This window comes from Sorex araneus, chromosome 3, assembly GCF_027595985.1.
Source record: "Sorex araneus isolate mSorAra2 chromosome 3, mSorAra2.pri, whole genome shotgun sequence".
Classification (NCBI taxonomy): Eukaryota; Metazoa; Chordata; class Mammalia; order Eulipotyphla; family Soricidae; genus Sorex; species Sorex araneus.
Window position 1 is genome coordinate 60,261,577 of NC_073304.1, and position 12,037 is coordinate 60,273,613.

A 12,037-nucleotide genomic window follows, 5' to 3' on the forward strand; every position below is an offset into this window, starting at 1 on the left:
GGGCGACGTAAGATCCACATCAGCTCAACTGCACTCGGCTCGCACAGGCCGCCCGCTCACTTCCCGCGGAGGCGCTCCCGGGCGCCGCGCTCCGCGGCCGCCGCCTGCCCCCGCCCGCCGCGCCGCCGTCGCCGCCGCGCACGCCGCGCCCCGCAGCGCCCGGCTTCCTCCTCGCTCGGGTGGCGTGGAGCCGGCGTGGCGGCTGGGGTGACTGCCGCCGTTCGGTTCCCCGCCCCCCCTCCTTCTCCGCCTCGCGCCGGCCCGCGCCCCAGGTCCCCCACCGCGCGGCCGCCCGTCGCTTCGCCCAGGGCTGAATGGTTGCATCGGGCAGGGTGGCTCCAGGATGTTAGGGACTGTGAAGATGGAAGGGCATGAAAGCAGCGACTGGAACAGCTACTATGCGGACACACAGGAGGTGAGAGGGGTCCGTGCCGGGGACGCCGGGCGAGGCGGGCGGCAGGCAAGAGCGGGTGGCCGGCGGGCCACGGGGAGCGCCTCGGTTGCCACCTCCTCCGCGCACGCCCGGGGGGTTCCAATTCCGCCTCCAAGTCCAACTGGCGGTCCCGCCGCGGAGATGAGGTCCCCGGTGCACCGAGCGGGAGAAGGGTCTTCCCCCCTCCCCCTCTCTCTTTTTATTATTTTTTTTTATTTTTCGGAAACTCGAGACTTTGAAAAGAACCAGCTCCGGGAAGCACTTTCCTCTTCCCCGCCGACAGCCAGAGCCGGGCCCCGGCGGCGCGGCCGGTTGGCGGGCTGGCGCCGGCAAGAGTTGGAAGCAACTGCGCGGAGGCTAGAGCTCGCTCTTGGGACGGCCTCTTCCACCGGTGGTTGAACTCACAGACGCCTTCTGATAAAAGCGCGCAGCCATTAAGTTTCATCGTCTCCATAAAGGAACGATTCCGAAATTTTATTAAACTTCCAAAGCTCTGTTTGCCAAGTGTGCTCATTCCACTCTACAGCCGCTGGGTGGCGCTGGTGGGAGCTGACTTTCCCCGGGCACTCGGGGTAGAGAACCTGTTTCTCTTCATTGTCCCCATGGTGGCACGTTCATTTGGTTTATTTTTACAATGTGCACAAAGGGATTGGGGGAGAACCAGGTACAGTCAGGTCGACCACCTAAAAGTACTTCTCTCGAAACAACTGGCAATGATTCCCCCCCCACACACACATATACCGGGAGTTTACCATTGGATAACTGCCTTGGAAAATCTCAAGGAAAAAGGGGGAAAAATACACCAAAAGTAAAAACTACTTTAAGATACTTTAAGGACAGAAAAATATAGAATCAGGGAATATTTTCATGTTAGTTAACTTATTTGAATATGTTTATATATTCACAAACTTGGCTATTTGCATATCATAACAGTGTGCTTAACCTAAGTCTGTGTTTACCTTTTATATTTTCAAATGAAGTTATACTTGTTAAAGAGATCCTTTTAAAATTAAATTACTAGCGAAGTCATTTTTCTATTACTAGAGTCGGATTCTCAGATTCTCAACCTGTTGTCTGTCTGTCTGTCTGTCTTTCTCTCTCTCTCTCACACACACACACACACACACACACACACAACACAGTGTCTCTCATTCAGAAATGCTGGTGATTGAACCCAGGGCCTGATGTAGGACTCTATATTTTTCAGATATCAAGTGCATTCCCAAATTGTTGTTGATTAGAGTTTTCTTGCACTATTTTAAATGGAGGTTTGATTCAGATGCAGCCATCTGCAGCCATTAGTTAATTAAATCCCTAATGGAAAGAGCTTCCATATAGGTTAACACTAGAAACTGGGAAGTGAAATAACATTCAGAGAAAATAGAATTCTTTGCTTTCAAAATCTAAGTATTTGAAAGTATTCACATACTTATTAATACATTGAAAGGACACAGGTGGCATGACCATGCTTTATACCACTGATTATTGTTTTGACAAATTGTGTCAACTAAATTTCCAAACTTTGAGGGTCAGAAATAATGTAACAAACAGTACTATTCAAAGTTTATGAGTTGCTTAAAGAAGTGCCTGTGGAAGCTGGCTTTAGATGTATGCAGTGCATTCAAGTTTGTATGCACCCCTCTCAGCCCTTTTTGTAGCCCCCCATAGTTTATTATTTTCGCCGTTTTATTATATCATTGCTTCAAGTAGATAAAAACACTTCTAAACGCAACAAACAGCAAAACGTCGCCCTTTGAGAGAAGCTGCTAGGACAGTAATGCCAGTAGTTGGGAAGCAGTCCTGGAGGCACTGTTGATTTGCACTATCAGGGAGTTAGTTTCATTCACAGTCACCAGCACAGGTCCTGAAGCAGCTATGAGCTATGGCGGTGTGTGTGTGTGTGTGTCTGTGTGTGTGTGTGTCTGTGTGTGTGTGGAAAGGAGTGTGTGTATGTGTGTGGGGGGCGGGGATGGGACCAGTGCGGGATGTGCCCCAACCCCTTTCACCCTTATGGTGTACCACCCTTATAGCAGAATGGACCAAGATGAGAAATCGATTCAGATTTTGGCGTTTTCAACATAATTTGCGTAAAGGGCAGCTTTGCCAAAGCCTGTCTGGGTGGAGTCTGGTACCCCACCTGGCGAGGATGGAGGAGGCGGCGGAGAGGGGCCTTAGAATTTGGCTCCTGAGCCAGGCGTGTAAGGCGATTACATATCTTCCTGGGGACATAGTTTCTGCGAGTGTCTGTCTTTCATGCCTGCCGCGCTCGGATTTCCTCCCCGCGGTGCAACACGTCTCTCAGTGCGTTCTGGCGAGGGCGCCTGAGGGTTTGGCCCGGGGTGGGATGGGGTGTGGGGAGGAGGACGGGGCGGGGAGGGGGGGGGGTCCAGGCTTTGCAGAGCTGCTTGTTCTGCCGCCGCCCGGCCCGGGTGGGTCGGCGTCCCGCGCGCCCACCACTAACCCCGCGCCCTCCGGGGCCTCTCTCCCCGCTGTCTCCGCTCCAGGCCTACTCCTCGGTCCCCGTCAGCAACATGAACTCGGGCCTGGGCTCCATGAACTCCATGAACACCTACATGACCATGAACACCATGACCACCAGCGGCAACATGACCCCGGCCTCGTTCAACATGTCTTACGCCAACCCGGGCCTGGGCGCCGGCCTGAGCCCCGGCGCGGTGGCGGGCATGCCGGGCGGCTCGGCGGGCGCCATGAACAGCATGACGGCGGCGGGCGTGACGGCCATGGGGACGACGCTGAGCCCGGGCGGCATGGGCGCCATGGGCGCGCAGCCCGCCGCCTCCATGAACGGCCTGAGCCCGTACGCGGCCGCCATGAACCCGTGCATGAGCCCCATGGCGTACGCGCCGTCCAACCTGGGCCGCAGCCGGGCGGCGGGCGGCGGCGACGCCAAGACTTTCAAGCGCAGCTACCCGCACGCCAAGCCGCCCTACTCGTACATCTCGCTCATCACCATGGCCATCCAGCAGGCGCCCAGCAAGATGCTGACGCTGAGCGAGATCTACCAGTGGATCATGGACCTCTTCCCCTACTACCGGCAGAACCAGCAGCGCTGGCAGAACTCCATCCGCCACTCGCTCTCCTTCAACGACTGCTTCGTCAAGGTGGCGCGCTCCCCGGACAAGCCGGGCAAGGGCTCCTACTGGACGCTGCACCCGGACTCGGGCAACATGTTCGAGAACGGCTGCTACCTGCGTCGCCAGAAGCGCTTCAAGTGCGAGAAGCAGCCGGGGGCCGGGGGAGGGAGCGGGGCCGCGGGCGGCGGCGCCAAGGGTGGCCCCGAGAGCCGCAAGGACCCCTCGAGCGCCAACCCCAGTGCCGACTCGCCCCTGCACCGGAGCGTGCACGGGAAGGCGGGCCAGCTAGAGGGCGCGCCGGCCCCCGGGCCCGCCGCCAGCCCCCAGACTCTGGACCACAGCGGGGCCACGGCGACAGGGGGCGCCTCGGAGTTGAAGACGCCCGCCTCCTCGGCAGCACCCCCGATCAGTTCCGGCCCGGGGGCGCTGGTGTCCGTGCCCCCCTCGCACCCGGCGCACGGCTTGGCGCCCCACGAGTCCCAGCTGCACCTGAAAGGGGATCCCCACTATTCCTTTAACCACCCGTTCTCCATCAACAACCTCATGTCCTCCTCGGAGCAGCAGCACAAGCTGGACTTCAAGGCCTACGAGCAGGCGCTCCAGTACTCGCCCTACGGCGCCGCGTTGCCCGCCAGCCTGCCGCTCGGCAGCGCGTCGGTGGCCACCCGGAGCCCCATCGAGCCCTCAGCCCTGGAGCCGGCCTACTACCAAGGTGTGTATTCCAGACCCGTTCTAAACACTTCATAGCTCCCCGCTGCAGGGGGTGTCGGGCATGGCCGTGGTAGCAGAAGAGAAAAAAAAAAAAATTCAACAAAACCGCACACACCAAGCCAACAAATATTTCAATCCCAATCCCAACTATTTTTATTTCTTTTCCTTTTCTTCCTTTTTCCTGCCTTTTCTTTTGTTTTCATGTTCTTTCTTTTTTTTTTTTTTTTTGGTGCACATCTTTTCCTCCTGTGCAAAGGACTGTTACTTCGTTATTGTATTCAAAATGCCTTGTGTATATTATTACCAAGAAAAACAACCCCCAACCAAAATTGCCCCTGCAAAGTTTAATGATCCACCGTGTATATAAAACCCTACTTCCTTGTCCCTCCCTTTTTCTTCCCTCTTTCCCCTCCAGACACATTATATTCCGAGCAGGGTTTATTTAAAAAAGAAAGGAAGATGGTCAAGCTTGTAAAGTATTTGTCTGTGCTTTTCCCCCTTTTTCTCACCTGATCCCTCACAAGTTTACAGGTCTTGTGTATGGCAATACTCTTAACCTTACTGAATCGAAAGGTGAAGAAACAAGTAGACACGAGGGACTGCTAATAGTATTGAAGGGCAATACTGCTGTTATGCAGCAAACCATAAACAGATTATAGATATAAACATCAGAGCCATTTAATTTTCAGCCTATGTTTCAGATACTTTCATAGAGTGGAGGTCAGACTGATATATATATATATATACATATATATGCATATGTATGTATATACATCATGCCCATCATCTTTATACAGCTGCTCAGATATGTAGGCATCCTTCATGTATGCATAAAAGAGAGGTAATAGGTAAGTAGTAAAAATGCCACATTTCTAAGGTTGCCTGGCCAAGAAGTTACAAAGACACCCCCCTCCTTTGTCTTCTACTCAGTATAGTTCTGGGAAGCAATTCTTCCAGAATCACTCTCTTCATTAACTCTGCGCCTTGGTTTGCAGAGTGCCATGGTCATGTCATTCTAAGGTCACATAACATGTATAAAATTAACTTCTATGTACCTATACCATTTAAAGAATATTTTTTCCAGAAAAAAAGGAATATTACAATGTTAGAGGAAAGGTAAATTGCAGGGAGGTGTATTTGAAATTTTGGACCAAGATTTCAATATCCAATTGATTGTGGCCATTTTAATTATTGCCATCCTGTGCTTGTTTCATTCAGTGTTAAATGCACTTTTCACAGTTAGAAATGGTGTTAGTATAGACAGACAGTTTCATTATTATTCCTCTTTGCTTTCTCAATGTTAATTTATTGCATGGTTTTTTCCTTTACAGCTGAAATTGCTTTAAATGATGGTTAAATTACAAATTAAAATGTTAATTTTATCAATGTGATTGTAATTAAAATATTTTGATTTAAATAACACAATGATAAAAAATTTTAAGCTGTGGAATATGTTCTTGATCACTTGCAGTTAAGGACTTTAAATAAATCAAATGTTAACAAAAATGATTTTGGTATTTTTCTTAATCAAATCTAAAACAAATACTCAGAATATATTTTTGCAATGCCAGCACTGAACTTAAAGGAAGAAAAGAAAAGAACTAAAAAAATTGTTTTTTTTAAATGTGTTTATTACATGAGAATGGGACAAGTAGAAAGTATTTAATGACATTTAATAAAAGTGGTTAATTTTTATATTTATAATGACAAGACAAGATTTTTAAAATTATTTATTCCTTATAATGTTTGCTTTAACTTTTAACATGGGCTTAAGCCTCTGCTATTTCCTTTGAGCCATTCCACAACGAAATCTAATAATAATAATTTAACTGCTCTTTCCCAATATATGGTTTTTGTTTCTCTGACAAGTGTCTGAGTGAGGATCAAATGTCTGATGTGACTGATAAAATTAAGTTGTAGCTACAACAAAGAATCCTGAACTTCTTTTCATTAAAAGAAAACAAAACTTAGACACGGTAGTAGCCTTAGCCGCAGAGAAAGAGAGAGGAGGCTGGTCAATTCACTCCTACAAGAGAAGCTTTCTGCCACCAGCACATTTAATGGTAGCTGTTATTTTGCAATTTTTAAAAGATTTATTTTAAATATTATTTCCTAAAATACCGTTGCGGTGCCATTAAAGCCGATGATTTTGTTTGCCTTCTAAGAAGCTTTTAAAGGCAACTCCACACCCCTACCGTTGCTTGAGATCACAAAATCATTAATCTCCTTTGATAGTAGGCTCACTTTCCAGTCCACCTATTTCTTTGTAAGTCTCCTTGCGATTGACATCAACAATAACAACAGCAGCCCAAGGCGAGGCCGGCCTGCCTGAGCCCTTGTGTATGAACTCCATCCTCGCCAGCGCTTGAACTTGGACAGCTTTAATTCTGATCTCCCCACTCCACACCCCAGACAAGATGGGGGGGGGAGCCCTCTGGGTCCCTTAATTATCGCGTAATTGCCTTCGTAGATGAGGGAAGGGGTGTCTTGTGGCACTTGAGAAAAAAAAAAGAAGAAAGCCACCCCCTCTCCTAAGTCTAAGTAAAGAAAGGAGAGGGAAACGCTGGTCTGAGTCATCTCAAAACCTGAGTGCTCGATCTTAGGACCGAAGGGCGTTAAAAATGCCAGACAGGGAAAGTCTTTCAATCCCGATAGTCGTTCATGTATTTTCTGTAGCTACTGTATGTGTTTCTATAGCGGGCAAGCAAATTTCAGGCAAATTCGAACTCCAAATGATATGTAAAGAGGTGCGACCGGGGGCTCGGAATTTGACCAGGCCCAGGGCATCTAAATCGTTCAACTCTCTGGCGGTCCCCTGGGTGGTAGCCCTGTCCCCGTCTTCAATTATATTAGCAATATCGCTGCCTTGCCTTCCCCCAGGAGTCTGAAGTCGGAGTCGGCCTTCGCTGGCGCACTCTTCTCTCGGAGACTTTTTCCGGGTTTGCGAGGGCCGAGGCTCCGCTGGCAAGGCAGAGGCGGCCTGGTTAACCTGCTGGGAAGATCGCGGAGAGCAGCTGTGCCCCGAGAGGGCGATGAGCGACCCCCCTGAGTCGCCGGCCGCGCGCCCGGCCCGCTCGGGGCAGTGCGGTCCGCGGCCCGCGTGCTGGGACGCGCGCTGGGCGGCCGGGGCAGCCGGTGGCCGCCGAACAGCACCGCGAGCGTCTTGAGGTGACAAGTGCAGTCGGTTCTCCATTGTTGGGGCATTTTCCCCTCCTAACGCATAAATCTTCTGTTGAGCCCGAGCCCTAGAAAGTCAACAAAGAAGGCCGGGCGCTTCGTTACAGCTGTGCGGCCCCCAACGCCCGCGTTGCCGCGGAGGCCCCCGCTGCGTAATCCCTTCCTCGGAAACCCCGACACACAAACGCCGGAACGCCCGGTGCTGGGGCGCCGCGCCGGGGCCAGGAGGAAAACATCTGTGCTTCGCAGGGAGCGCTGGGGCGGTCCTCGAGCGCGCCGCCTTCCCGCGACCCCCACCCCGCCCGCCCCCTCGATGCCGCCCTAGATTCCTCGCTGGCTGGCAAGGGGACGCGGCCAACTCCGCGGCGCTCCGCGGGGCGCGCAACTTCGGGAATCTGCCCCGTTGGGGGGAGGGGGCTTGGGGAAGGGGGGTGGGGGGAGGCTCGGGGAAATCTTCCTGCAGGACCCCAGGGCAGAGCTCCCAAGGCCTGCGGGCCGCCGACTGCAAGCCCATCAAACACTGAGAATACAAGAAAATGTTTGGAGGAAGAGGATAGACAAGGTGGCGAACTCCACACATTTCACATTTCTTGTACCTGGTTCCAGGTCTGAAACTTTAAAAAACAAAAAACAAAACAAAACAAAAAACTTGATGTGTGTGTGTGAGAGAGAGAGAGAGAGATAGAGATGGGGTGGGGTGGGGGTGGGGTGGGGGAAAACAAACGTAGCGAAAGTAACATAACGAAAGCTCACCAGTTCTATTCAGAAGAAACGACAAAACTGCACAATTTAGAAGTGTCCGGAAATAGAAGTCGGCTTGGGAAACAGGGTCTGTTTACCACATGATGGGAGCTTTATGCAGCATTTAATTCCAAGATGAAATTTAATTTCCACGTTCTCTTCATGATGCTCTCAAAACAGAATAAAGTAGTGAGAAAGATTGTGGTAGGAAGGATTAAACAAACAAATCCTATTAAAGTTCTTAACTTCTGTTTTCATTTTCTGAAGGCTATATACCCGACTGATTTCACTTGGAAGTGTATAAAACGTTATTTTTCTCAGGAGTCTAACAAATTCGAATACATCATAAAATAAAGAAATCCTGGGGTAATCAAAAACTAAAACCTGATTGTTATGGCTCTTTAACTGGATTCAGTTCCACAAAAATGCTTATTAATTTTCTTTGCAAAAAACTTATGGGATCAATACAAATTCCTTTCAATGCAGAACAAAGTAGGAGACCTGTAGCCCAAATTAATTAACCTTTCCTCGAGATCAATTGGTTTTCTGTTGATTTAGCAGTAATATTGTAGAACATTTAGCTATAATGTATTTTAATGTGATACCTCAATATGTCAGGGAAAAAATCTCATTGAAGGGATAAAATTGATTAATCATTTAAATACTATTTAATAAATTTGTAAAAAATTACTTTAAAAATAAGAGACAATTTCATCTTTGTACTGCAGTGAATTGTATTTTTTGAATTATGTGGAGTTAAGATAATCCCAATTAAATTAGGATATACAAGGTGATTATTTGTAAACTTCATAGGTTAAATAGGTAATACATTATGCTGAAATTTTGAAATAAGCTTTCCCCAAACTGAAAGAATCATTAGCATCAATAGAAAAGAAACTCATGAAAGTAAGAATATGTCAGAGCAACTTGGAAACTTTTATAATCTTACTATTTAGAAACAGAATACAGTTGGGAAGATACAATGTTTTTTGAAAGTAATCATTCAAATTTTGTTTTCTGCTGATGACCTTATGTGGTGTATACCTAAGTAACATTTTATAACAGATCAATTTAAATGTTCTGATTCTTCCAAATAGAGAAGCTTGAGGCCATGGTGGTTTTGCTGGCGTTTCTCTTTATTGCTGCCATTCTCGCTCGGTCAGTTGAACTTTGGACATTTCAGAGTGCAGCCCTCACTTTTTCCCTCTCTAGCCATCATTCTAGCGATCAATATGAGGCTGGAAAATACCCACGCAGTTCTGTGTTAACCTGTAATGTGATGCATTTCTCTACTTTATTATACACATTTAAAAAATGATCTGACAAAGAGGAAATACTATCTACCTTTCTTTTTCTAACTTCCTGCTGGGACTACAGTGTCAGAGAAAAACTTCATGCCTGTTAGGAGAGATCCCCTCTTTGGTCACAGAAATTGAGGAACTACATCCATGTCACTTCACTATATTCTGGGGTTTTCTATGTTCCTGTTACCTTAGAGTACAAAGGCACAATATTCTCCTCAAAATCTAGGAAGGACTGAACTGGAATAAGTGCTCGAAATCCTTAGAATACCGGTGGCATGCTGGTCAAATCACATGGAGCTCAAGTTCAGAACCCCACCAATGCCCCCGGCCAGCCTGGCAGTTCTAAATGTGAGATTGTCTTGAGCTGACTTTGTACTCCTCAATTCCTTTTCAAAGGACACATCAGGGGCTTTGTTTCTTTAAAAAAAAAAAAAGTCCCGAAACAAATAGTAAAATAACAATCTGGAAATACCCCCTCAAATTATTGCCTAGAAATAGGGAACAATATATTCAACGGAAACCTCCTTCGTTTCATTCTGCGCTCTCCCATGAAATTTTTAGTTACTCCTTTTCCTGTTTAATCATATTTACCCCAGATTAGTTTCTTTCTGTGTGTCACTGTCTGTCTCTTTCTGGCTCTCTGTCTCTCTTTCTGCCTGTCTCTGTCGTTTCTCTGTCTTACTCTCTCTAACAACACACACACACACACACACACACACATCAAATAAGTTGATCTTTTAAAACACTAGCTACTTAATAACACACATTCAAGGGGGTCCGCGGTTATTTTTCCTTCATGTGTTTAATTGGAACTCTGCATTAAGTAAGAGTGAGGAACTTCAGCCTCGTGCTGATTTGTTTTGTGGGACTTAAGCGAAGAGGCTGGTTTTGAAACGTGCCCCCTAGCTCTCTGGGCGCCACCTAGGAGCGTGGACTTCACTCAGGCAACCCAGCCACGAACGCCTAAGTCAACAGCTGCTCAAACTCCTGCCGCTCCCCCCACCCCCAACCCCCCTCTCTCCTAGGTGGAGGCCGATTTCGCGAGCTCAGACTGCAATGATCCGTGCTGCAGCACGGGGCCCCGTCCAGGTTTCTTTGCCTCTCGCTGGAGTCACACTCTGCCTTCTGCCGACACGCGCTTCCTTTGTGTTATGCCTGGCTAATATATTAATGGGGCGGATAACCCCGATCCTTCGAGGAGGGGCGGAGGGGGCTTGGAAACAGGCAAGGGAGTCAAGGAAATCGAGCAGCTCTCTGGCTGACCCTCATGGGCCAGAGAGTTCAGAGGCGGGTGGGGTTGAGTATCGAGGTGGGGAATGTTCAGGTGGACGGCGCTGAAAGCAAACTCAAGTGCCTGCAACAAGTTTTTAGAAGGAGTGAGGTGATGCGCGTGTGCTGTCCTGGATTCAGCAGTGAGGGGCCGGGGGCCGTGGGGGCTGGAGAAAAAGTCGGTTGGCCGATCGGAGGGGAGGTGGGAGTGTGCGTTCTTCCCTCCACCTCCCCCGCCCCAGAGTTGGGCTGCGCTAGGCAGTGTCGTCGGGTCACCGGTGGACTGGCCTCTGCGTGTAGTTGGCCGTCTTCTCCAGCGCGCACTTTGGGGCACCTGCCTGCCATGCTGGGGGCCCAGAGTCACACGTAAAGACTCCAGACTTCTCCTGGCTCTCTGCGTAAACGAGCTCACCTCCCGCCTCGCTGTCCTTCCCGCTCGTCCACTTCGTCATAGACCCATCAGCCACAGATGGGGCTGGAGGCCCCGGCGACCCCCTGGGCACCTTACAGACGAGCGAGGGCCTGGCATCCCGCAACAACCTCGCAAGCCCCTCCTTGTCTTGCGAGCCCCCTCCTTGCCCTGCCTGTGGCCCCACTCGCCAGCCCGTACCGGGGCGCCCCGACATATGCTGCCCGCAGGCCGCGCGACCCGACGTGGCGCTCATTGCCGAGGCGGTTCTCAGCCCATCAAAAGGCCAGGCTTTCTTCAGCCTTATGGGCCGCGAGGTGAACAACAATGCCCGCGCTCCTTCACTTCAAAGCGGCGATCAGGAGAAAGTCTCCCCCAGAGAATTTTTTTTTTTTTTTATTTTCCCCTGCTCAGCCTTTCATTCTTGGAAAAAAAAAAAAAGGCATCAGCAACTCTAGGGCCCGGGCGAGCCTAATGCCCTTTGATGGGGATTGAATTCATTATCTCCAATAACACAATTGTGCTTGGCCAACGAAAAGAGCAAAGCGGGGCTCTCTCCCGCCCAAGGGGCCTGCCGGGCGGGGCGGCGGGCGAGGCGCGCTCCCGGGACGCGCTCAGAGGCGCAGTCTGCACCGACCCGGCCCCGCAGTGGCGCCTCCTGGGCACGGGGACACCGGGTCGCCCCCGGACTGCGGGGTTAGGGGCCGTGAGCAGACTGGCGGCTCTGCAATTTGCTGGATCTAGCGCCTCTCCCTTTGCCACGGTTTCCGAGGGCGGCCCCTCCAGTGGGTGGTTTACTCTCTTCCCCCGCAATCCCCAGTTGCGAATGGAAACTGGAGTCCTAGAAACTCGGACAATAAGGCCACCCAGCACCTCCTGGACGAGGGCGAGGAGCTCT

At 50.0% G+C, this 12,037-nt stretch overlaps 1 protein-coding gene across 1 annotated transcript; it reads left to right on the forward strand.

Annotated features, from left to right (window-relative positions):
* The first annotated feature begins 205 nt into the window (after positions 1 to 205).
* Positions 206 to 5,745, forward strand: FOXA1 (forkhead box A1). Its single transcript, XM_004612132.2, has 2 exons — positions 206 to 415; positions 2,938 to 5,745. Exons 1-2 carry the CDS (start codon positions 344 to 346, stop codon positions 4,273 to 4,275), a joined length of 1,410 nt encoding a protein of 469 aa, XP_004612189.1. The 5' UTR covers positions 206 to 343; the 3' UTR covers positions 4,276 to 5,745.
* The last annotated feature ends 6,292 nt before the right edge of the window (positions 5,746 to 12,037 follow it).

Bases quoted from the DNA above. Each gene is read 5' to 3' on its own strand.
- FOXA1 (XM_004612132.2), top strand. From the start codon at position 344: ATGTTAGGGACTGTGAAGATGGAAGGGCATGAAAGCAGCGACTGGAAC. The intron at 416-2,937 runs GTGAGAGGGGTC...TCTCCGCTCCAG, and splicing joins ACTATGCGGACACACAGGAG to GCCTACTCCTCGGTCCCCGT.